This window comes from Akebia trifoliata, chromosome 8 (assembly GCF_017979445.1).
Source record: "Akebia trifoliata isolate Shusen 1 chromosome 8, ASM1797944v1, whole genome shotgun sequence".
Lineage (NCBI taxonomy): Eukaryota > Viridiplantae > Streptophyta > Magnoliopsida > Ranunculales > Lardizabalaceae > Akebia > Akebia trifoliata.
In genome coordinates this window covers 44,146,742-44,169,299 of record NC_141382.1, presented here as the reverse complement: position 1 = coordinate 44,169,299, position 22,558 = coordinate 44,146,742, and the positions used below count along the sequence as shown (strand labels likewise).

At 33.9% G+C, this 22,558-nt stretch overlaps 2 protein-coding genes across 6 annotated transcripts; one reads left to right on the top strand and one right to left on the bottom strand.

Moving 5' to 3' along the window:
• The first annotated feature begins 3,078 nt into the window (after positions 1-3,078).
• Positions 3,079-11,801, top strand: LOC147397038 (FMN binding protein). 5 transcript variants are annotated; one of them, XM_086452434.1, is made up of 14 exons: positions 3,080-3,286; positions 3,496-3,558; positions 3,695-3,781; positions 5,235-5,333; positions 5,952-6,047; positions 6,243-6,308; positions 6,409-6,499; positions 6,711-6,778; positions 6,895-6,960; positions 7,288-7,338; positions 9,051-9,115; positions 9,255-9,359; positions 11,505-11,655; positions 11,751-11,801. In XM_086452434.1, exons 1-12 carry the CDS (start codon positions 3,119-3,121, stop codon positions 9,307-9,309), a joined length of 975 nt encoding a protein of 324 aa, XP_086308560.1. In that variant the 5' UTR covers positions 3,080-3,118; the 3' UTR covers positions 9,310-9,359; positions 11,505-11,655; positions 11,751-11,801. The 5 variants fall into 5 exon arrangements, with proteins under 5 accessions (XP_086308562.1, XP_086308560.1, XP_086308558.1 ...); XM_086452432.1 differs by having other exon boundaries at positions 11,505-11,801; XM_086452435.1 differs by having other exon boundaries at positions 9,255-9,363; positions 11,505-11,801.
• A 2,546-nt stretch (positions 11,802-14,347) lies between these two features.
• Positions 14,348-16,182, bottom strand: LOC147397037 (uncharacterized). Its single transcript, XM_086452437.1, has 6 exons — positions 15,959-16,182; positions 15,804-15,875; positions 15,422-15,676; positions 15,038-15,329; positions 14,776-14,853; positions 14,348-14,639 (listed from the first exon to the last, which is right to left on the bottom strand). Exons 3-6 carry the CDS (start codon positions 15,667-15,669, stop codon positions 14,583-14,585), a joined length of 675 nt encoding a protein of 224 aa, XP_086308563.1. The 5' UTR covers positions 15,670-15,676; positions 15,804-15,875; positions 15,959-16,182; the 3' UTR covers positions 14,348-14,582.
• Positions 16,183-22,558: the final 6,376 nt, after the last annotated feature.

The following is a 22,558-nucleotide window of genomic DNA, read 5'->3' as shown; positions in this document are numbered from 1 at the left end:
ATCAAACAAATTAAAAAAGATAACATTTCTCTTAAGGGAAAATGGTGGCCTTAGCCTATAGGTTATCTCCATCTTAATTTTCTGATAAAAAAGGATTTCTTAATTTAATTATAAAGACAAGCTCTAAATTTTTAACTTACACATAAATACTAATTTTGCATCTCATGTGTAAAAGGACATGCCACGAACTAATATATAATATATATATATATATATGGGTCGGGTTCCTGCGACACACATATAGACAACGTGTTTGTCTTATATAGGCAAAAATGTTTGGAATGGGCTGATTTTTTGTGAGGATGATCTCTATGACGAGGGGATCATCCTGGCAAAAAATCATCCCATTCCAATACTTGTAACCCCATCAAAATTGATTTACAAAAATTGGACGGTCTATAATTTTTCAACAAAAATTGGACGGTCTAGAAGTTTCATAATGAGCAGATTTTTGGCAAGGATGATCTCCTCACCACAGAGATCATCCTCACAAAAAATCAGTCCATTCCAAACATTTTTGCCCATATAAGACAAAACACGTTGTCTATATGTGTGTTGAAATGGTTGCCGTTTGAACCTGGCCCTATATATATATATAGAGTAGCGTTCAATGGCCAACAGTTTGGCAAACATTTTGGCAAACACATTTTCAAACATGGGTTAGAGGTCTTGGAATGGGCTGATTTTTGGTGAGGATGATCTCTATGGTGAGGAGATCATCATCACCAAAAATCAGCCCATTCCAAAACTTCTAACCTCATCAAAAATGGTTTACAAAAAATGGACGGTTCACGATTTTTCAACTTGTAAAATGGGGCTAGAAGTTTTGGAATGAGCTGATTTTTGGTGAGGATGATCTCCTCACCGTAGAGATCATCCTCACCAAAAATCAGCCCATTCCAAGACCTCTAACCCATGTTTTGAAAAAGTGTTTGCCAAACTGTTGGCCACGGATAGGGACCCATATATATATATGGGGGCGTTCAATGGCCAACTTTTTGGCAAACTTTTTGACAAAACATTTTTCAAAACATGAGTTAGAGGTTTTGGAATGGGCTGATTTTTGGTGAGGATGATCTCCTCACTGTAGAGATCATCCTCACCAAAAATCAGCCCATTCCAAGACCTCTAACCCATGTTTTGAAAAATGTTTTGCCAAAAAGTTTGCCCTTGATCGCTACCCTATATAATATATATATATAATAATTGGGTATCTCTGTAGACAGTGGACCGGGCCTGAATCTGGGCTTTTCCCAGTCCATATACCATGGTCTTGTCCAAGAATAGTACCAGACCAGTTGAGTTAGGGTGCACCTTCACGAGTGACACTTGAGGAATTAATGTTCGTACTGGGTATCGAACTTACAACCTATGGGTATTAATCGCTTATCGATCCAAAAATTTCCATTGAGTGAACCCCTTGGGGTTCACCTACTAAAATAATTATAAACGAGAGAATGATTAAATTATTTTTTAAAACTATAAAAATATATTTCAATAAATTCATTGATGCGTTCAAAACGATCTATTTAGTAACGTAAAGGAGTCTTCATATGTGCTAACATGTACAACAACAGGAATATACATTTTGGAACAATCTTTACACTAATAAGTAATAATATTAATAATATCCATTGTTAATTTTTTAGAAAATTTTTCCGTCTCCTCTTTTATGGACATGGGTGTTTTTTATTCAGCTCGGCCTGACCCGATCATTAGAAGGGATGGGTTTGGGTAGGGAACCATTTACGGTTGATTGATAGCCCAATGTCATAATATACATGTCTCCGTACATTTTTTTCAACATAAATAAGGTCCACTTTTGAAGTTGCAAGAACTGATTGTGGGGGCACGTGCAATCTCCCCCCACGCACACGTAACCAATAATTTCTACGATAAGTCCTTGAGAGTGGCCTCTAAGGTGGGATTTGAAGTCGAGAGACTTTGGTTTCTAAGACGTGGTCTTGGTCATCTCATCAACCCTTGGATGGTTAAAGAGGGAGGGGTGCAATGAGCACATTTCCTTAGAGATTACCTATCTAATTGCAGAGTTCTGATGCGATTTGGTGCATTAGTGTTGGTATGATTGTATCCTTCGAGATGGGATTGACAATTACTCATTTTTCATTTAAAGTTGCAATTTGTCTCAAACCAATTCAAATTGATTGTAAAATCAACTCAGGCAAAAACTTAAATTTTAGATTCTAGATTTGTTTGATTCAAACAAATGTTTTGAGTCAAAAGGGTTATCGCTCATTATGATTTTATAATTCGGATGAGATTGCAATGACTCATGCGAGTAATTTCGATCTTGGGGATATTCAAGCAAGACTATAAAGTGTCCATCTAATTGTCTTGTCTGAGATTAGACTCATCTAGGTAAGATATTGGTTGATTTTCAAATAATATTTTGATACTTTTGTGGTGGCAGACATTTTTTTTTTTTGTGTTAACCGAGTGTCCGGCTAGTTTGCGCGCACACAACTAATCTCGGGGAGTACTATCACAGCAATCCGCCGCCATGGTCTCCCAATTAAATCATGAGAAAACCCAAGAAGAGAATCGAACCCGTGACGTGCGCCTAATAAACACTTCACGTGATCGCTCTTACCACTTAGACAACCCATGGGTGGGTTGCTGATATTTATTCAAGGGTAAAATATTAAAAGAGGGTCAAATATTTTAATATTTAAAAAAAATATTTTTTTTTTTTAAATTTATCAAAATTAAGTCAATGGACAGCAATTTAGTTACTCACTGTACAATTCAACAGTTTTAATCATTTGAAGGGCATTTTTGATAAAATAATGTATTTTAACATGTTAAAATGCTGCACTATACAACGATTTAATTCATTTATGATCATTTTTGAAAAAATATTTTTTTTTTTAAATATTAAAATTTTTGACCCTCTTTTAATAATTGTTTCTTTATCCAATTATTAAAGAAAATATATTAGTTAAATATAATACCGAGTTAAAAACCACGCCTAACGCTACCAAACCCGTTACGCCTCGTTGGAGTCAAACCGGAATCGGTTGATTTTCTGAAACAACGCATCTTTACTTCACTATTGTTGAATTAAATAAATAAAAAAGAGAAAAAAGGGGGAGGGGAGATGAAGACTATGGGAATTTCCTGCTCTCTACGCTGTTCGATTGCTCCTTTGACACGTGGCATTAATGGCGTTTCCATTACTAGATCATCAATTGCTCGCTTTCGCATCTCCAAACCCTTCTCTTCTCGTTCACCTCTAATCATGGCCTCTGCATCTCAATCGAATCAGGTGACCAGAGAACTTGTGTTCGCGTCTCAGATATCTCTACTTTTGTTTAATTTCATTTTTTTCTATTCGATTTTTCGTTATCTATGGTAAATTAATCTAATTTTTGTTACAGTATTATTTGATTGATCGAATTAGAAAAAATAAAGATGAAATTCGTGAATTTGTTCGTTTAATTTTGATTTATTTTTTCGCTTTTTAATTTCATATAGGCTGTTTCACCTGGAGATGTTAGTGGTGATACCAACGTCCATCAACTGATTCAAGCTCATCAGGTACTTATGATTTTAGTTTGAATTAATTAAAGATATAAACTTGATCATCAAATGAGTTCTTATAATTGAAATTAAAGTATTTAAAATTAGGTGATCAGGCCAGAATTCAGTGAATTTATTTATACTTTTACTATAGGAGGTGGCCGCTCGGCTTAGTCCAATTGAAGAAATTCGGACAGTACTAGATCATAGTGTTCGAGGTGCGCTGTCTACTTTCTCCCAGGTATCCAATTTGTTTCAGGTCTTTCAAGTTTATGTGACTAGTTATGAACTAAAGATACATTGCAAGATGTGAAACAAGGACACTCCATTTTTCTAAGAGTTTTCAGTGTCAAACACATGCTGACATACCTTAAGAATGAAATCTCTAATCTGGTCAAAGTTAGAAATTATTTGCATGATTTTGATGCATATTGACTTATATAAGCAAATTTTTTTAGTCGTGATAAATCGATGTGGCAAAACATACGTGGTCTATACGGGGTTGATGTGGCAAGGGCACGGCACCATAGATCTTTTTCTTCGGGATACACCTGGAAAAGATCAACGGTTCTGTGCCCTTGACATGTCAGCCTCATACAACCGTGTATGTTTTGCCGCGTCGATTTATCTTTATTCTTTTTTTTTTCTTTCTATATTGTGTACCTAAAAGTAACTAAAGTATTCAGAATGAACGTACCCCAACTATGGCATAAACTTCACAGGTATTTTATTATTATTATTATTATTGTTATGATTATAGGTAAGCTGAACTTGAACCCACGACTTCAAAGTTTCTTTGCAATGTGTCAAACCAACTGAGCTATGGGTCTAAGCCCAGTATTTTGGTTTATTGAGTTTGTGTGTGGAAGTAGAGGGGGGGAGACATTAGGAGATGATCTTTGATTATGATCAAAGTTTAGTCTTTTGAGAGAGTGTTGGAATCTTTGATTAGTTCCTGGGTTTATCCATCTCATGAAGACATTTGAGGGTAGTGAAGAGTTGCATTGTACCTTTTTTTTTCGAGGATCCATTTTTTTTTTATAAAATGGGGTTACTCTATCTGTTTGGAGAATGCTAAAAGCTTGTGTGAGTGCACAGAGAAGGAAACCCAAAATCAATATCTTACCCACACCCATGTAAGGAACCACAATTTCCTAGTATAGACCTTAATATTACATTTGTTCTGCAACTGATAATTTTCATTGCAAACTGGGGGAAATTTTAACGTCATTTGGTCATAGAAAGCCCTCATTGCACACATGGCTTGGGACCCAATGTTTATGAAATTTATATAATCACTCTGATGATATTGTGTGAATATCCTTTTAACCAAGTTATGAGAGCTCAACTATCTGTACATCTGCTCTCTTCTCATCTGTTAACACAAGAAAAGTTCATTAACGCCAGGTCATATTACTATTTCCAACATAAAATCGTCCTCACCTGTTTTGATGTTAGTTCCTGACACTGCTTTTATAACAACTTCTACTAGACTCAAAACTGAAGCTTTGGAATGGAGATGGTAAATTTATTTTCATTGGAGGCTATGATAATATAACAGCACGAGTACACTTTTTGATCATATAAGCATTTTCTCCATGACATTTCACTGATGAAATGATTAAATGTGATGACCAATGGTTACATATATATATATAGGCTTGACTTAATCCGTTGTTCCTTTTCATGCGCAGAAGTATGAGGGCTATCCGTCAGGGTCAATGGTTGACTTTGCATGTGATCCCAATGGATCTCCAATATTAGCTGTTAGTAGCTTGGCAGTTCATACAAAGGTTTGTATCATGATGTTGAAACTATTCAAGCATTGGTATTTAGATTGGAGAAATACTTATAAGTGATCTAAATGTCCCACCTCCATAACACATACACGTGTCAACCTCCTAAGCCACATGGATAAGGGTTGGGAGACAAAATTCAATGGGTTTCATTAGGATATCTCCATGGTTAAAATTTGATTGCAATGGATGACCCTACCCTAACATGCTATTTTTCTCAAACCTTTTTATGGCCACAACAATATTAAGCCCTAATGGTAGGCCGAAAAGATGCCTGTAGATTGGAAGATTTCTTGGAGATTAAATTTTTAGCCAGAGGAGATCTTTTAGGCAGGGCCCATTGAATGCTGCATCCAACCTTTTGCATGCATGAAATATCTACATCATAGGTAGGTTTGTTAGGCATTCAGATGTGTGCAAATACTTCAACATATGCCACTAACTTTTGGGATAAGGCTTCAATGATGATGATGTTTGTTTTCTGTATACTAGTTGGTTTAAGGATTTTTGTAATTTCTTGGGAACCTTCTCGTCAAATCCCTTTCAGCTGGATTTTATATATATTTATTTTATTTTATTTCCTGAATGTTGTCTAAGACTTGATGGTGTGTGTAGGACCTCCTAGCTAATCCTAAATGTTCATTACTCGTGGCGAGGGATCCTGAGGATAGGACCGATCTAGTGATCACGGTACATGGTGATGCTGTTTTGGTATGTTCTTCTCTTGGCTGTTTTCATTGATCCATAAACAATGTGGATTCTGTCAATTTGCCTCTATTCCTTTTTCTTGTCTTTTGTAGAGATTTTCATAGCTGACAGACTTGACCTGACCCCCTTTATATACTTTTTGAGACTTTTGGACTTCAAAATTATGCTTCACCTTTTCTGATATGGATTCTTCTCTAGGTTCACAAAAAGGATAGGGAAGTTGTTCGTACTGCATACTTGAGAAGGCATCCCAACGCTTTCTGGGTAATGTACTGCTCTCCTGTAATAGATTTCATAATTTGCATTGTGTGTTTTTTATCTGGTATTTTAGGTGGACTACTGAATGAGAACTTTCCAATGAAAGGTTGACTTTGGTGACTTCCAATTTATGCGTATCGAACCAAAAGTTGTGCGTTATGTATCTGGAGTTGCGACAACTTTATTAGGATCAGGAGGTATGGGTGCCATTTCAAGAATTATTTTTAGCAAATCTTTACCTTGATTCAAGTTTTCTTCAACTATTTAATAGATACACTTAGAGTACATAAGGAGAGGTAGCTCAGTGCTAGAATATCTCAGTTTTCAACTATGCAGTTCAGCATGCCTACCCATCAATATTGATTCTTTTGATTCAGTTTGCTCATGTTAGCTTTATTTCCCTTTTAGAATTTGATAAAGAGGAATTCAAAGCTGCAAAAGTGGATCCAATATCTCAGTTTTCAAATCCTGTTACGGTATCATATCTTATTCAGCGACTTCCCTTTTTTTTGTCCCCTCTTGCACTTTAGCTTGAACTGTATATTGTGTTTTCTTTCGTTTTTTTTTTCACTAACATTTTATCTGTTATCAGTCTCACATGAATAGAGATCATGCAGAGGACACAAAAGCAATTGTGCAGCATTCAACGTGCATTCAGGTAATTTGAACTTGAGAACTAGGTATGCAGATTTGTGACATTTGGAGAATGTGAAATCCCTTTGGTAACATGCCTAAGGATTTGATACTTGCCACTATCACCTTCAACAAGAAGGTTGGTCGTAAGTTTCTGTTAGAAATCTTGGTAGTGGATGGAATCATTTAAAACTTCCTACACATTAAAATTTCTATCCATCATTTTTCCCACTGGTGATGTGCATAATTAAATGTTTGACCTAGTAAAGTACATAAAATTGAACGTATTTTTTTTAGAGTTTTTTTTTTTTTTTCTCTTTCTTTTTTGCTTCCTTTCTTTCAAAAATTTCAGGTGGACTCTGCTTACATGCTGGACTTGGACAGTTTTGGTTTCAATGTTAAGGTAATTTTGATGCTTACTCCATATGTCTTCTTGCATTTTTTCTACAACTAATTGGGGAAATGACCCAGTTTTCTCATTATCCACAATTTACTTACTTCATTTGAAATTAATGTTATTTTTCAAGTTTTTTTATGAATGATTGAAGCCAAAGATGACCATATAGGAATACTGGTAGGATACTAGAATGGAAAACTATGGTACAACTCGTTTTCCAAAATTCAGGATACACATGTCCTCTATAATAATATCTTGATTCCAATGCTTTAATTTTTTTTTAGTTTTCTTTTTATGGTAAGTATTTTTTATTTTATTTATTTATTATTATTTTATTTTTTCAGGGGGTGGGGGCAGTATTTGCATCATGTTGATTATAATGAAATCTCTCTATTGCAAAGTTTTTATAGTAAGAATTGTTATAGTATAAATATATGTTATATACCTATAAAGAAAAGAAACTTATTATAACACCTTTTTTTTGGATTGGTTGATAAACAGAATTTTGTTAATATGAAAGGTGGTCAAGAAGACCTCCCAGAAAAATGAGAAAGGAAACAAATTAAACTAGTAGGTCCTACTTGTTACCCATACAAACAAAATCCCATCTAAAAAAAATCTGCTAAAAACAGCCTTTAAAATCCTAGAAAGCTTTAGACAAAAAAAATACAGCAGCCAATAATACTAATGATGACATCCTGAACCAAGTGAAGGGAATCAAAACTATTTCTTTCCTTACATAAGCCCCCAACAAAGAACAAAGGGGTTCAAATACCAAATGATCCTTTCTCTAGAAACTAAAGCTTGGTTCTCTAACGATGGGACCATGATTAAACTGATTTAGGGAAACTCGAGGGGGTATGAGGAAGGGAAAGGAAATGAGATCCTCTTGAACAAAAGAACAATGAATTAACAGTTGATTGACATTCACCACTAGCTTTGCAAAGATAGAAAAAATCATCAAAGATGATACACTTTGTGACAATAACGATATCCCTTGCGACAATTACAAAGCTGTTGACCAAATGAAAACTACAACCTTGGTAGGAACCTTTGCAAACCAAACCAAAGGTAGGAAAATCTAACGTGAAAACCGACACAAGGGAATGATAAAAGGATTTACCAAGAATTTTCCATCCTGATTGCAGGCCCACACCCTTCTATCATCACTAACAGGAGATCAACAAACCTCTAAAGATAAAATTGGTTTGATTTGCGACATTGAATCTCCCGATCATTGAAATATTTGCTAAAATTGAAATCCAAAGACACTACCTCCTTAACATGAATCATAAAATTGGTAACTAGCATCCTTATTTTGGAAGACGTTGAATCCAGGTCAGGAACTGTGTTTGGAGAGGAGAATCACCAAAATAATGACCGTCCAAATTCCAGGTAAATTTTGCTACATTGACCTTCCCCACACCTCCTCTTAAGAAAAAAAGACAAGTGTGAGGAGCTATGAAAAACAACTAAGAGTATAATGAAAAACTATAATATTGTAACTTTGAAGTATCCAATGTTGGTGTTGGTGTTGGTATTAGTATCTCATCATGTGGACATTGTTGCATCGCTTGCATTGAAGTATTTAGGCATCATAGGTTACTTTTTTATATGTTTCTTTTAAGCAAAGAAGTTGGAGGTATTTTTTAGATGCATTTAATACTCAAAAATGAATTTTTCTAATGAAGTTTTGACCTTTGAGTTATGTTTTTTAGGCTGGTTATCAAGGGAGTACGTTTAAGCTTCGAATCCCTTTCCCTAGACGCGCAGAAGATCGAAAGTAAACAGTTTTAGCTCTTTGTAAAGGGAATATCAAATTTTGTAAAGGGAATATCAAATTTTTATGTTAGTATTATCTGACTGGATATTATTCTTTTCATATGACTTGCTTATTCTTGTTCTTGCTTTTCTTTCGGTAGGGATGTGAAGACTCTAATAGTGGAAATGCTTCAAGCTGCTAAAGTCTCAAGTTAGTCTACTCAGTGACTGAACCACGACGAGATGTGCATAAATTTTACCTAATTGTAGGTAACATTTGTTGTAAGGTTATGTTTTTTTCTCCCATAATTCTTGCTATTTTTTACTACAATTTCCCATTACTGATGTAGTCTTTGCTCTAGTTTTGTTGGCATCATCCTAGACACCTATGTTGGTCCATATGACTCAAACCAATTGGATAATGGCATTGAACACTCTTTACTGGAACGTATTCTGGTAGGTTCCATGGTAGGTCTACACATTTTTGACACAATAAATGAAACACGATCTTAAGGCTCACGTGGAGATGATTAAAGATGATCTTTTGGGAATAATGATCTACTAAAGATGGAGATCATACTCACAAAAAATCTACCCATTCCAAACATTTATGGGCTTTCTGGAAGTGGATTAAAAGTTTAGAAAATTATCGACTGTTTCATTTGCTGTTAAGTTGAACTCCACATTTAATAGGTGTAGAATTTGAGAAAGGGCTGATTTTGTGAGGATGATATCAATGACAAGGAGATCATCTAATGCGGAATGCAACCAATGATAAGAATTACTACAATTTTAGTTCGTCAGTGGCGAAATCTTTCTAGTTGAGGAGAATTAATGGAGACATCAAATCTTAAAGAGTAGATTTTAGTTTTTATTTAGATTTTTGTTTTAGGGCTTTATTTTCATATTTTTTGGACTTATTTTGATGTTTTATTGGCCCATGGTCTTAGTATAATATTTAGGGGCAGTTTAGTAATTTTAATTTATCTTTTATTTAAGTTTATTAAGGTTTGAAAATTAGGAGAGAGAAAGTTATGAAAATTAGGTATTTTAATTTTATTAGGATTTTTGGTTGATTTTATTTATTTATACATTATATTAGGGTTTATTTATGGAGAATGAATGGAATAAACAAGAAGTTTCTATTTTCTTTTGAATGTTAGTGCATTCAACGTGGTTGATGCCATGAAAATCATTGGCGTGATTCCAAAGTAAATATCATTTTTTTTTCTTTTCTTTAATCTTCTTACCATCTATCTTCTTTTTTTATTTGTGAGAAATCAAGAAACCATCAAGAACCCTTTAATCCTTTCAAGAACCCAACCCATAAATTTTGTTTTCTTGATTTTTTTCAAGAAATCTCTTTCTTGGTTATTGATTTCTTGAAGTCTTGGATTCTTAAATCTTGGTTCTTGAAATTTCTTTCTTGATTCTTGATTCTTGAAATCAACAAATCCTATTTTGTTTTACCTTTCAATCTTTCCCCACTTTCTTTAACCCTTACTTCATTAATTTCTTAAACCAAATCTACCCTATACCCAAATACTCTAAATCTCCTATTTTTCCTAAATCAAATTTTATTTTCTTATCTCTCCTATTGTCGCCCAAATTCTTAACTTAACGCCCAACCAGATTTTCCTAAATCCCCCTATTTTTAAATTATCAGCATTTTGTAGCATGCCAGCAAGCAATGATGATATAATAACTTATCCTAGTACACAGGCAATGCATGTATTACAAGCATTTGTAGAAAATGAAAACTACATCCACAGAACATAATAAGCATAAAAGCGTTAAGATCAAGTAAATCTAATATCCATTTGTTGGCAATATGCGTGATTAACAGACTATCCAGAACGTAATAAGCATAAAAGCATTAAGATCTTTGTGAAACAGACAAGCCAAGTAAATCTAATATCCATATTTCGGCAGTATGCATGATTAATAGACTACCCATCGTTCTAGGAGCGTGTCTCCTGAGAAGCTGTTCAAAAGGATTCATTAAGATACCTTGTGGGACTCAAATTACAAAACTGGTTGAACTCTCAATGTTTGTGTGGTCATACTTTTGATGTTTTCCCTTCTATATCACAACGTCAAGTTTTGAGGCTAGAGTATGGAGAATATTAACACTACCTGCACTGCATTTAGCATTTTTTATTCACGTCCATCTTGTAGTGTTATTGGTTGCACGAGCTTAGTTTTCTCAGAATGACTGTAAATGATTAATGTGTGGATGCTGTGGGGTTACTATTGAATATGATAGGAATACAAGTGCATCATACAGCACTTCATATAACAGAAGATTCGTAGCATGCATCTTTCTTTTAGAGTCTCTGCTAGTCATAATTGTTGATTGATTATCTATCTTTATGCAATTTGATTCTTATTTAATTCCGAATATGATGCAGGTTTACACATAATACGTGCCTACTTTAATATACTTGTGAAATCGACATCTCTATTTGGCTGAACCCCTTTTCTTGAATGACCCTAGTATACTCAGTGGCGATACTTGTAATGCCGATGTCCTACTCTGTTTCTCATTACAAGGATAAAAAGGTTTTAGTTCTTCTTCTACTTGCTTTGTGATTATAACTATCTCTGTAACAAATACTGAGAATTTGGTCTTTTGACGTTAAAATTGTATACAACAGATCCAATGGTTTTCTGAATGCCAGAGATGAACAGAAAGATGTTTGTTTGTATCCTTAGCTGCATGCACAACACAAAATGATGTTCACTTGCCCATCTATGAAGAACATGAGTTGAGCCTGGGTTAGAATAACTCAACCCAGCCTTAAAAGATATATTTTTATAATATAATATATAAATATTTTTATATTAATTATACATTTTTATTTATTTTAAGAAGATATTTTAATTATTTCTTGCTACATATATTTGGTGTTAAGGAAAAAAAAATCCTTTTTTAACAGATCTTTTCTATCTATTTGTTGCCTATGACTCTATTGCTATTACTACATTAGACTTTTTCAATGCACCCCAACCCGCCTAAAACTACCTAGCCTGAGGTCAACCTGAGTTTAGGTTAATGAGTTCAGGCTCGATGCTCGGGTTGAGTTGAGCTAGGTCGAGGGCTCTGCCACTTGAATCTGGTCTATACCCTTCAACCCGCCTAGGTTGCAACCATAGTCCTCATCTACCGTTTTGAAACCCTTGACTTGGTTAACAACACTCCTCACGTCTATTACAATCCTTAGGTTAAGACTTAAACTTTTCGTTCCGTTGATGTCTAGGTATTTTTGGAGCATTGGTTTGGGTCTTAACATTTGGTATAAGAGCCAACCTCACGTCTAGGGTTTGAGTCATGGGGAGGTGATTACGGAGGGGAAAAAAAAAAAGACTCCTTTGTAGGATATGGAAGGGGTTTTTAAAAAAATGGGAAAAATGAGCTCGCCGTAGTATATGGGATATGGAAGGGTCCGCCATAGTAGGCCACCGTGATTAGTCTGGGAAATGACGACTTATGAAAACAAAGAAAGGGGTACTTGGTACTTGGAAAGTAGACCAAGGGGCTGTGCTGCGGGGGGATCGTCATAAAGTAGGCTAATGAGGGAGCTGGCCTTGAAGTGTGGGGGTATGTTACAATTCTTAGGTTAAAAATTAAACTTTTCATTCCATTGAGGCTTAGGTATTTTTGGAGCATTGGTTTGAGTCTCAACAATTTCCTCACGGATATTGTTGGGTGTTCTCTACACACACCCAAACCATTTTGAATGATGTTATCTTCCTTAATCTCCTATTGGAGATATCATTAACCTTAACAACCTCATCTTTGCAACATTCCTTCTATGAACATTTTTCTTTATAACCTAAACATTTAGTTTGATAGAGTATGACTGTGTAGTGCAATTTTTTTACCCCATCACAAGATAACACTCCAGAAGCAGTACCTATCCAAAAAAAGAAACACATGTCAGAAGCTCACATACTTTTATGTCTCTCACGTCCTTACCAATATATCAATATATAATTGAACCCAAATATCAAAAGTGCTGTCCTTTAGATATTGTTTGCTCTTCAATTTTATCTACTGCTTTATATCTAAAATTGTAATTGGATTCCCTCGATCTTCTACCACCAGATGTTGTAAGGCTAGTTACAACCTTGGCATACATATTCCAAATAATGTGTTGGCTCGTGACCTCATTTTATTACTAATCGAATTAACTTGCTATAGATTCAATCTTATTCATTTTTGAAGTTGTAAAATTCATGGGTAATTTTATTGAGTTAAAAAAAAAAAAATTAACCTTGATAATTGATCTTTCCTGTGTAAAGTCAAATTAGTTATGCCACAATTGTTTATGTCTACCTTCTTTTTACTCTCCATCACTGGACCGTAAATAATTTCCCTCAGGATATATAGAATCATAAATCATTTTCTTGTGTATCTCGAGGTAATTGATTTACAATTTCTGATGGGAGGGTGTAGGGGGTTGTGTGTCAGACAGAGTGTCATATTATCACAACTCTTAATTTTATCCCACTGTAAATGGTGCTATTTTGCACATTGTTTCCATAAATGGAGATCATTACTTAATTTCTATTTCTTTGATAACTAAATATATGATGATAATGAGAGCTATAATCCTCAATAGAATAAGTTATTAGGTTTAGAGTCTAGATTACTTGATGTCGGATGCGAGCAACATCTCTTCCAAATGCAAGAACTCCAATTGGGAAGTCATCAGCAACAGTGAAACGAAATGACGATTAAAAGAATGAGGAAGACCTAAGAATTCCTTGACGTTGATCTTTCTATTAACCAATTAGAGGAAAATTTTAAGTTAGTGATTCTAAAAGTACCAAAATTGACCTAAAAGAATGTGAATGTACTTAGAAAAAACAGATATGAATACTAACCTGAAAAAAATAACATTGGTTTGATTGTTAAAAGTTAAAATTGAATGAGAAATCGAATTGATGGACTAATCGGACTTACAATTTATCAAATTGAATGAGAAATCGAATTGATGGACTAATCGGACTTACAATTTATCAAACAAGCCATGGATCTTTTTCTGTTGAAACAAATTCCATATGAACTTAGATTAATAACCCTAATAATCACAAAAGCTCACTTTACATCGATCATAATTAAAATTTTCTACATCGTTTATACAAAAACTAAATAAATAATAAACCCAAAATTGATCCAAAGTTCAAAACCCCAGTTTAACTCGATATTGTGATCTGGTGCACGTTAGAATAGAAAGAAAACTTCAAATAGAGGAAATTTTTTTTTTGAATTTAAGACATAAAAAAGAGAATTTTATTTCCTTTAAACCCAAGGAAAGACAAGCCCATAAGCACAAAAAACTAAAATTTTCTAGCCCTTCTTTCCAATTTTTTTTCATCTTCTTCTCCTCTTCAGTAATCTAACAATTTCTCTCCTTTGAAATAAAAAAATTAAAAATCAAAAACATCAAAACAAATGCCCCCTTTGTGTCTCTATTCTCTACTCATTCAGAATCACTTTCCATACTTCCCATAGCTTTCAATCCTCTTGGTCTCTGACTCTGCATCATAGAAACAAATCAGAGGAGACCCATTCTTTAACAAATCTGTAATCCTCATAAATCCAAAAACAAAATCGAACCAGAAAAATAAAAACAAAAACAAACAGAGATTAAATCCATATATAACAATATATACCTTCTTTGAAGCCTTCTTCTCCCTCACTTCATACCTTTCTTGGCAAAGATCAGACAGCCATGCACCAGGACTCACTAACTGCACAAATCCCCCACCAATTTTCATTTGTTAAAAAAAAGATAAATCTAAAGAAACCCAGCAAGAAAGAAGAAAAAAAAAAAAAACAAATAAGGGGGGAATTTGTGTTTTAAAGATGATTTTTTTCTGGTTTATATAAGGAGAAAAAGGGGTTCTGGAATCTGGGTATGATGTCGAGACTTACAAGTAAGCTCCTTTGGATGAACTTAGCCCTTTTCTTGGGTCTCTGAGGAAGTTTACACCCTTTCATGGCCATGAAATCCTCTTCTTTCTCTTTACTTGATAACGAAATAAAAAGTCTTGGCCAAACAATCCCTTTATCTTCCCCTCCAGCCTCCATCAAAATCTTCTCATTTTCTTGGAAACCCATTAACGATCCTCTCGTCGTGTAGTACCGATCTTTCTCTGGAGAACACGACTCAGATTTCCGATTCTCACTCGCAACAATCGATCGAAGCGTTGCCGAATCAGTGTTCCTGAGAACCAAACAGAAAGAAATAAAATTTTGACTTTTTATATTGAAAACTTGAAATTTCTTTCATGGGGTTTCTGATTTTTTTTCCCTTACTTGTTGATGAGGCGATTGGGTGAGAGAGAAGAAGGTGTTTCTTTGTCGGATATTATGACACGGCGATCGATTCGAGAGGTGATTTTCTTCCTGATTACACCACTGCCATCGGATTTGTCTGAAACATCTTCGTATCTCACCTTCATACATCGAAGCCTTTTTCGATTTCCCCACTGTAATAGAAAATCTGGTTCTGTAACTCTTGTACTCGTTGCTGCTATTTGGTTTTTCCCTTCTTCCTTCTCCATCTCTGACCTTTAGAAAAAAAAACCAAGATTTTTAGATACCCATTTGGAGTTTCTTCTAAGAATCCAAAACCAAGGAGAAAAAAAATCGAAAACTTAAAGGAATCTTTCTCTGAGGGGAGAAAAACATTGCTTACCTCAAGATCTATGCTTGTTGCAGAGAAACCCAAATCGAAAAAAAAAAAAATCAAAAACCCTTTTGGATTAACCTGCAAAACAATAGATTTTAGAGAAAATACATAACAATAAATAATAAAAATAAATAAAAAAAGAGAGAGAAAAAAAAACTTACAAAGAGCGAACTCCATTGCAGAACAGCAAAAACGTCCAGAAATAAGATTCTTGCCGAAGAAAATGAGAAGATATCTTCAAACTGAAGAAAACCCAGATTAATTTTCTTATTTTTCTCTCTTTGTCTAGCAACTAAAGATCAAAATCTCTCTCTCTTTCTCTCACTTCTTTTCTCTGTTCTGGTTCTCTCATCTTCTTTGGGTTTCTCCTTCTATATTACCCACTTTTCTTCCTATTTATTATGACGTAAATAAATAAAATAACTGAAAACAATTAGAATCGTTGGATTTAAATGGGGGATCAATTGGAGATACCTCGTTGCTTGAATACCAGAGTAGGGCCGTTAGTGGATCGGATCAGGTAAAATATTTGATCCATTCTGATATGATAACTGAGAGTCTGGAAGTAGGATTTGGGTTCTGATAAGTATCCGATCTAAATACTTATCAGATTGGAGTTTGGACACTGGATCCAATAAAGAACTTATACCATATCTTATATATTGATATAAAATGTATAATTTTATTATATATTTACATAAATATATGATTAGGTTGGATTTGACCCGATCCAAATATAATCCGGATCCAACCTAGACTTATCGATATAGTTCCGAATCGGGACAATCCAACCCACTGACAACCTAAATCCGAAGGATTTGGCGTCCGTGCTAGGCTTCAATGTCACGTGACACTAAATCTAACAAAATAGGTACCAACGCCGTTAAGAATTCCGTTTTCACCCAATTAGGGCGAAAAACTAAGAGTGATTTAGACATAACCCCCCTACATTTTGATGAATATTAGAGATACCCCCACATGTTCAAATTGATGACATAGATCCCTTGACCGTTGTCATTAATGAGGGACCAACAAAAGATAGCATTTAGATGAATAAGTACTTGTCAAAAGACTTAAATACCCTCACACTTTGAAATACCTCACCCTAAATTCATCCGTGAATCAATGCCTTTTAAAATTATTGAAATACCCTAATTGAAAATATGTCAATTATAGTAAATAAAAACATTTAGAAGAAACTGGATAATTGAAACATCACCTAGTGCATCTAAAAGAATGTGAAACATAAAATGAAATAATAATTCTTTTCAACTAGGGTAATTATAAAAGCACCACATGAATTAATAAGGGTAACCCACACCATAGTCCAATTATTTTTGTCTTATATGGGTTAAAAGTTTCGAAATGAGCTGATTTTTTATGAGGATGATCTTTATGGTTTGGAGATTATCCTTACCAAAAATCAACTTGTTCTGAAATTTTTAACCTATATAAGATAAAATAATTCAGTTATGATGTGGGTTGCCCATATTAATTTGTGGGGTGCTTTTATAATTGTCTTTTCAACTAAGTTAGTAGGCATGCAACCATCTTATGCCATATAACCATCATAACATTATTTTTTTAATATATACTAAGTTTTTGTATGAACATAAACACATATACGGTAGTATAGGCTAACATGACTATTTAGTAAGATTTCAAATCTTACCAAGGGTTGTTAGGCCCACGCGAATCACCACATTGGCATTCCAACATCACAACACTTTAGATTTCATGGGAAAACTTTGATTTAAAAAAAAAATTAATCTTTTTGAGTTGATCAATTGTGTTGAAAATAAATTGTTACCAACCTTCCAAATTTAAAATTAAAATTTATAGTGAAAAATAAGTTTTTTTTTAGAAAATTTTCTTTTCAAAGTTCTTAGAATTCTGTTATGTACAATCCTGTTTTTGGATGCCACAAGATGATAGGGTAAGAAAATTTTCTTACTAATTAGTAAAGAAGTGTTTTTCATAACACATTCATCTTCTCCAATCTTTTTTTTTTATTTTAAAGTTAACGTCCTTTGTAAGCTACAATTTTATGGCTGCATCAGATTTAATAAATAATTTAAAAAATGAATGGGTAATGAACTTTCAAATTTTAAATTACAATCCAAAGTGAATAATAACTTCTTTTTTCTTCAAAAAAAATATGTGAAATGCCTAACTCATCAAATTTGGGAACTGGAGTTTGCACGGCTTGCGCCATACCATCCTCAAAAAGTAGGATAGTATAGGGATCTTTGGTCCTATATCTAGGCTTGGTAAGCTAAACATATCCTAATAGAACTCAATCGCATTTCTATAAAGAAAGGCTCTCCGATCCTAGACTCTTGAAATATTAAGCGCGCTTCCGTCCCAAAAAGGGACGTCTCATATAGGCATTTACTCATCTCGAATAGAAACTTAAGATTTACAATCATGATCATGATCATGATTTTGAGATTACCTTTGCTTGGAATGAAAGAGTAAAACGATCTTACCTATTCTATATTGTGTGATTCATGCAAAGAATGAATGGATGATGATCAATTTTCTCTAAGGTTTTAGTATTTATCAAAAGAGGGGGTTGAAGATGATAACTCAAGACTTTTAAAATTACACCTTAAATTCGACGTCCCATACTAATTTTGATATTAGAGATCTTGATTATTTTACTGGATCTTAATTGCGAGTGTATTTTAGTCTTTTGACAATTCCTTATCCTCCCAAACATGGCATGGCTTAACTAGATGGGTATCTCAATCTTTTGAGAAGTAGTTATTCTCTCAAGGCGTGATCTATTGTTGGTCCCTCGTTAAGGAGAACAATCAAGGCATTTAAATCATCAATTTGAAATGGGCGGGGGTTCTAATATTCATCAAAAAGTAGGGGGTATCTAAAATCACCCAAAAACTAAAGGGTGATTTAGGCATAACCCTTTATGTTTTGGTGAATGTTTTTTTGTACTCATTTTTAAACCAGTTCCGTCTTTTGACATCGATCTTCTTTTATAGCTTAATTAAAACCTAGAAACCCTCATCTTTCAAATTCTAACCCAATAAAATTTTTGATTTTTCTTCTAAAAGTATGTCCCTTCAAGCTCTTAATCCTTTGATAAATTATTTTTAATATATTCAACATCATTTTCAATTCATCATTTTTTTTATAGGATCCTTGATACTACGGAAATCGTTACTTCAATTCTATTCTAAAATTTTAATTTAGTTTGATAAAAAAATAGTAATTTACATTCAAATATTTATAGAGAAAGACTTTTAAATAACCAAGGACTTACTAAATTATAATTAATCTAAAAGATTTCTAAAACAACTCAATGACTAAAATAAATAAATATCTAATACATAATAGGGTTCCTAACATTTTCAACCTCCCCCTAATCTTTTGTAGAAAATCGTTAATCTATCAACCCAAAATTCCATCATCATCATCTGCTTCTCAAAAAATCATATCTTGTTCTTGATGTTTGAAGGTTGAAGAAGATAAATTTTAAAGGTTAAAGATGAAGGTAAAAGAAACTTACCCAAGAGGTTAAGAATGAGAGAATTTGAGAAGAAAGGGATTTTCATACCTACAAGTTGAAGTTATGTTACTTAATTCATTGGTAGTAGTCTGAATCATGATTGGTATGAACCAAACTAGTTCTCAGTATGATTTATATTAAGTTCGTAAAATCAAACAAACCCACTGAATTTTTTGATTGGGTTCAGTGAACCAAAGCATTTGGTTCGATAAACCAAATAAATTTTTAGTCGATTCATTGAATCAAACCAATTTATTATATATTTTTTTCATTGTTTATATTTGAATTAGAATTATTATATTAATTTATTTTTATTTAATTTAGAATTTTTTTTAACATTATTATTGAACTAATAACTTGTATACTTGAATTATATACATATGCACAACTAAACCAAGCTAGTGAACTAATCTAGGGAACCAAAACGAACGAAGAAACGAATTATCCTTACTAACTGGGTTCATTCTAGAGTAGCAAACCACGAACCCAAACTCAAACGGAGCAAACGGTCGAACCAGGTAACATAGAGTTGAAGTTAACATAGAGTTGAAGTGAGGGCATTTTAATCATTTTAATTAGTATATTAGAGTAGACTGAGATCAAGGAACGTGTCATCACTTTGAAAAACTAGGGAGTGTCAAATATTCACCAATGCGTGGGTATATCTAAATCACCATATGATGGGACTAGGTACATCATCTTCTACCCCACCACCATATCATTAACTACAGGTGGGCCCACCAACTATTCCCTTTTTGGGCCAATTCGATCTGTGGGCCACATGATAAAGATCACGTTAGAGATTTGGAGATTGGTAAAGAATCTTTGATGGAGATTTGATGTTAAGCGATCAAGTACAAAATAATTTCAATTTCTAAAGAAATAGGTAAAACCACTCGAGAAATCCATGTCTTTCTAAATGCACACTTAGTTTAGGGGGCAATTTCTTAGTAAAATCTTTCTTTCTCAACACCCCCACCCATAGTTAGCAATTCGGTGAATGAGAAAAAAATGGTACGAAAATAAATTAGGTACCATTCGGAATAGTGGTGCATAGGTTCATTCAAAAATTCGGTGAAAAAAACGCAGGACAGTAAAAATATGATACGGAAATAGTTCGAGAATGATTCGGATATACCAATTTTTAAAATTTTCAAAAATTGGGATGGGGTTGGGCAGCTGAGCTTATGGCTGCTGTGGAGCCGTTCTTAAGCCAGAACGCCATAAATCAAAACATCCCTGGGGAAGGGGCCGCGCCGCCGCAGGCGGATGCTCCGGCCGAAGTTCCCCACGCGGATCTGGAACCGTCGGATGATTCGGAATCAGAGGAGGAGAGCTCTTCCTCTTTTGAAGAATCAAACGGAGCATCAGAAGGAGGGGGGTCGCGGAAGCTGTGGAAGCCCAAGTTCCTGTTCCACAGTTTCGAGTAGAGCATCAAGAGGAAGAAGCTTCCCGGGGCAATTAGTTAAGATACAACACTCCGCTTACTGGAACTGCTTCATTCACCCAACATCTCTTATCTTGTTTATGGGCTGGGATAAGATGTGGTTGGGAGGCATTGAGTTCCAATAAAGAAAATCTCTGTCTGCCCAATCGTTATAATATAGTAGTGGTCTTGAGAATCTCATAAAAGGAGAATCATTTTCTTGGCCCCACCCTCTAGAAGAATGAAACAAAGCCATTCTTATATTTATTCATGTCCTTCGACCTCAGCTCTTTCCATTTCGATTGGTTTATATAGATATATAACATATGATATGACCTAACAATTCTAATCTACTAATCAAATTATCAATACTTAAATTAAAATTATCTTAAGTAAACAATCCACAATCACATTCATCCAATAAAATATGTATTCGCAACTAAATATTTAGTTTTAATCCATCTAATAAAAAATGTAAATGAAAAGTATAGAACATGATATACTAATTAATGCCAAAATTATCATATCTTATAACCTAATTAAATTCAAAAATAAATTTATTATCGTATTAGTGCGAAATAGATGGACCAAATAGCTCGTAAAAAAGAATATCTTCATGATTAGGTGTAATTTCGTCTTCCTTTTCAAATTTTTCACGGCCATCATCAACGTATTCTGGAAACTCCCCAAGTTGTTCAAGATCAATTATTTTTGTATCATGTTTTTCAAGATCACCAAAATTAGTCTTCATCTTTGAATTCATTCTTATGTAAATCAAATCTTCTAGCATAGAAGGTGTCAATCTATTTCTCTTCTTCGTTTATGCAGTTTCAAATACACTCCAAGTTCGCTCACATGATGAAGAACTACATGGCCGACTTAAGATACAAATTGCAATCTTTTGAACTATAGGAATCGGTCCACCATTTTGAAACCACCATATACCTATATGTAAGAAAAAAAAATGAAAAACACATTATTTTGTAATAATAATTAATAAATAACTTAAAAATAATATAATAAAATACTTATAAGGGTAACTTGTTTCCATCTGATCTCTTGCAAGAGTAGTAAAAATATCTGAACTTTGAGTATTATACTTTGTTATTTGTGTACTAAATTCTCTACGCTTATCACTTGTGTCAAACATTTTCTCAACAACAAAAAATAATCATTTTCTAACTTCTGGACTATCATATCTAATCTTTCCACTTGACATAAACAACAGATTCAGAAATGCAGTAACCACATGAACATTATAAAGAATATTTGTATCTTTTCTTAAATTAAATAATTCCCACAGTTTGATCTATCTTGATTGATTATTAACACATTGACGTTTTAATGACTCCTTTGCCCTTTCCATCGCTTTATACAAGTACCCCGTACTTCATCCTTCACCATCAACTAAACGAAGTACTATAATTATAGGCTCTAATGCTGAAATCACTTCATTTCCATCGTTCCAAAATATATTTTCTTGAATTGTATTTATTATCTTCTTTGCCATCTTAGAAGTAGAATATTCCATGCTTCTCCACTCAAGTGATACAATCATTTGACGCAACCCATCTTCAACTTCTAAAATCGATTGAAGTATCAGAAAATGATATGCAAATCTAGTCTTACAAGATTTTTTCAACTCCCTTTCATTTGTCATCTTTCTCATCAATGCCAAGACTGTAGTATACTTGTACATATAATCCACTATTTCTTTTGCATCATCAAAAAGCTTTTATACCCAATTAGCTTCATTGTATATATCTTTAAGAAGCAATTGTACTCTATGTGCAGCACATCGTGTTT

Coding starts and splice junctions, on each gene's coding strand:
- LOC147397038 (XM_086452434.1), top strand. CDS start 3,119: ATGAAGACTATGGGAATTTCCTGCTCTCTACGCTGTTCGATTGCTCCT. Junction 3,782..5,234: donor CGCTGTCTACTTTCTCCCAG/GTATCCAATTTG, acceptor TTTCATGCGCAG/AAGTATGAGGGCTATCCGTC. Junction 6,500..6,710: donor AACTTTATTAGGATCAGGAG/GTATGGGTGCCA, acceptor TTTCCCTTTTAG/AATTTGATAAAGAGGAATTC.
- LOC147397037 (XM_086452437.1), bottom strand. CDS start 15,669: ATGGAGAAGGAAGAAGGGAAAAACCAAATAGCAGCAACGAGTACAAGA. Junction 15,330..15,421: donor CCCAATCGCCTCATCAACAA/GTAAGGGAAAAA, acceptor TTTGGTTCTCAG/GAACACTGATTCGGCAACGC. Junction 14,640..14,775: donor AGAAGAAGGCTTCAAAGAAG/GTATATATTGTT, acceptor TCTATGATGCAG/AGTCAGAGACCAAGAGGATT.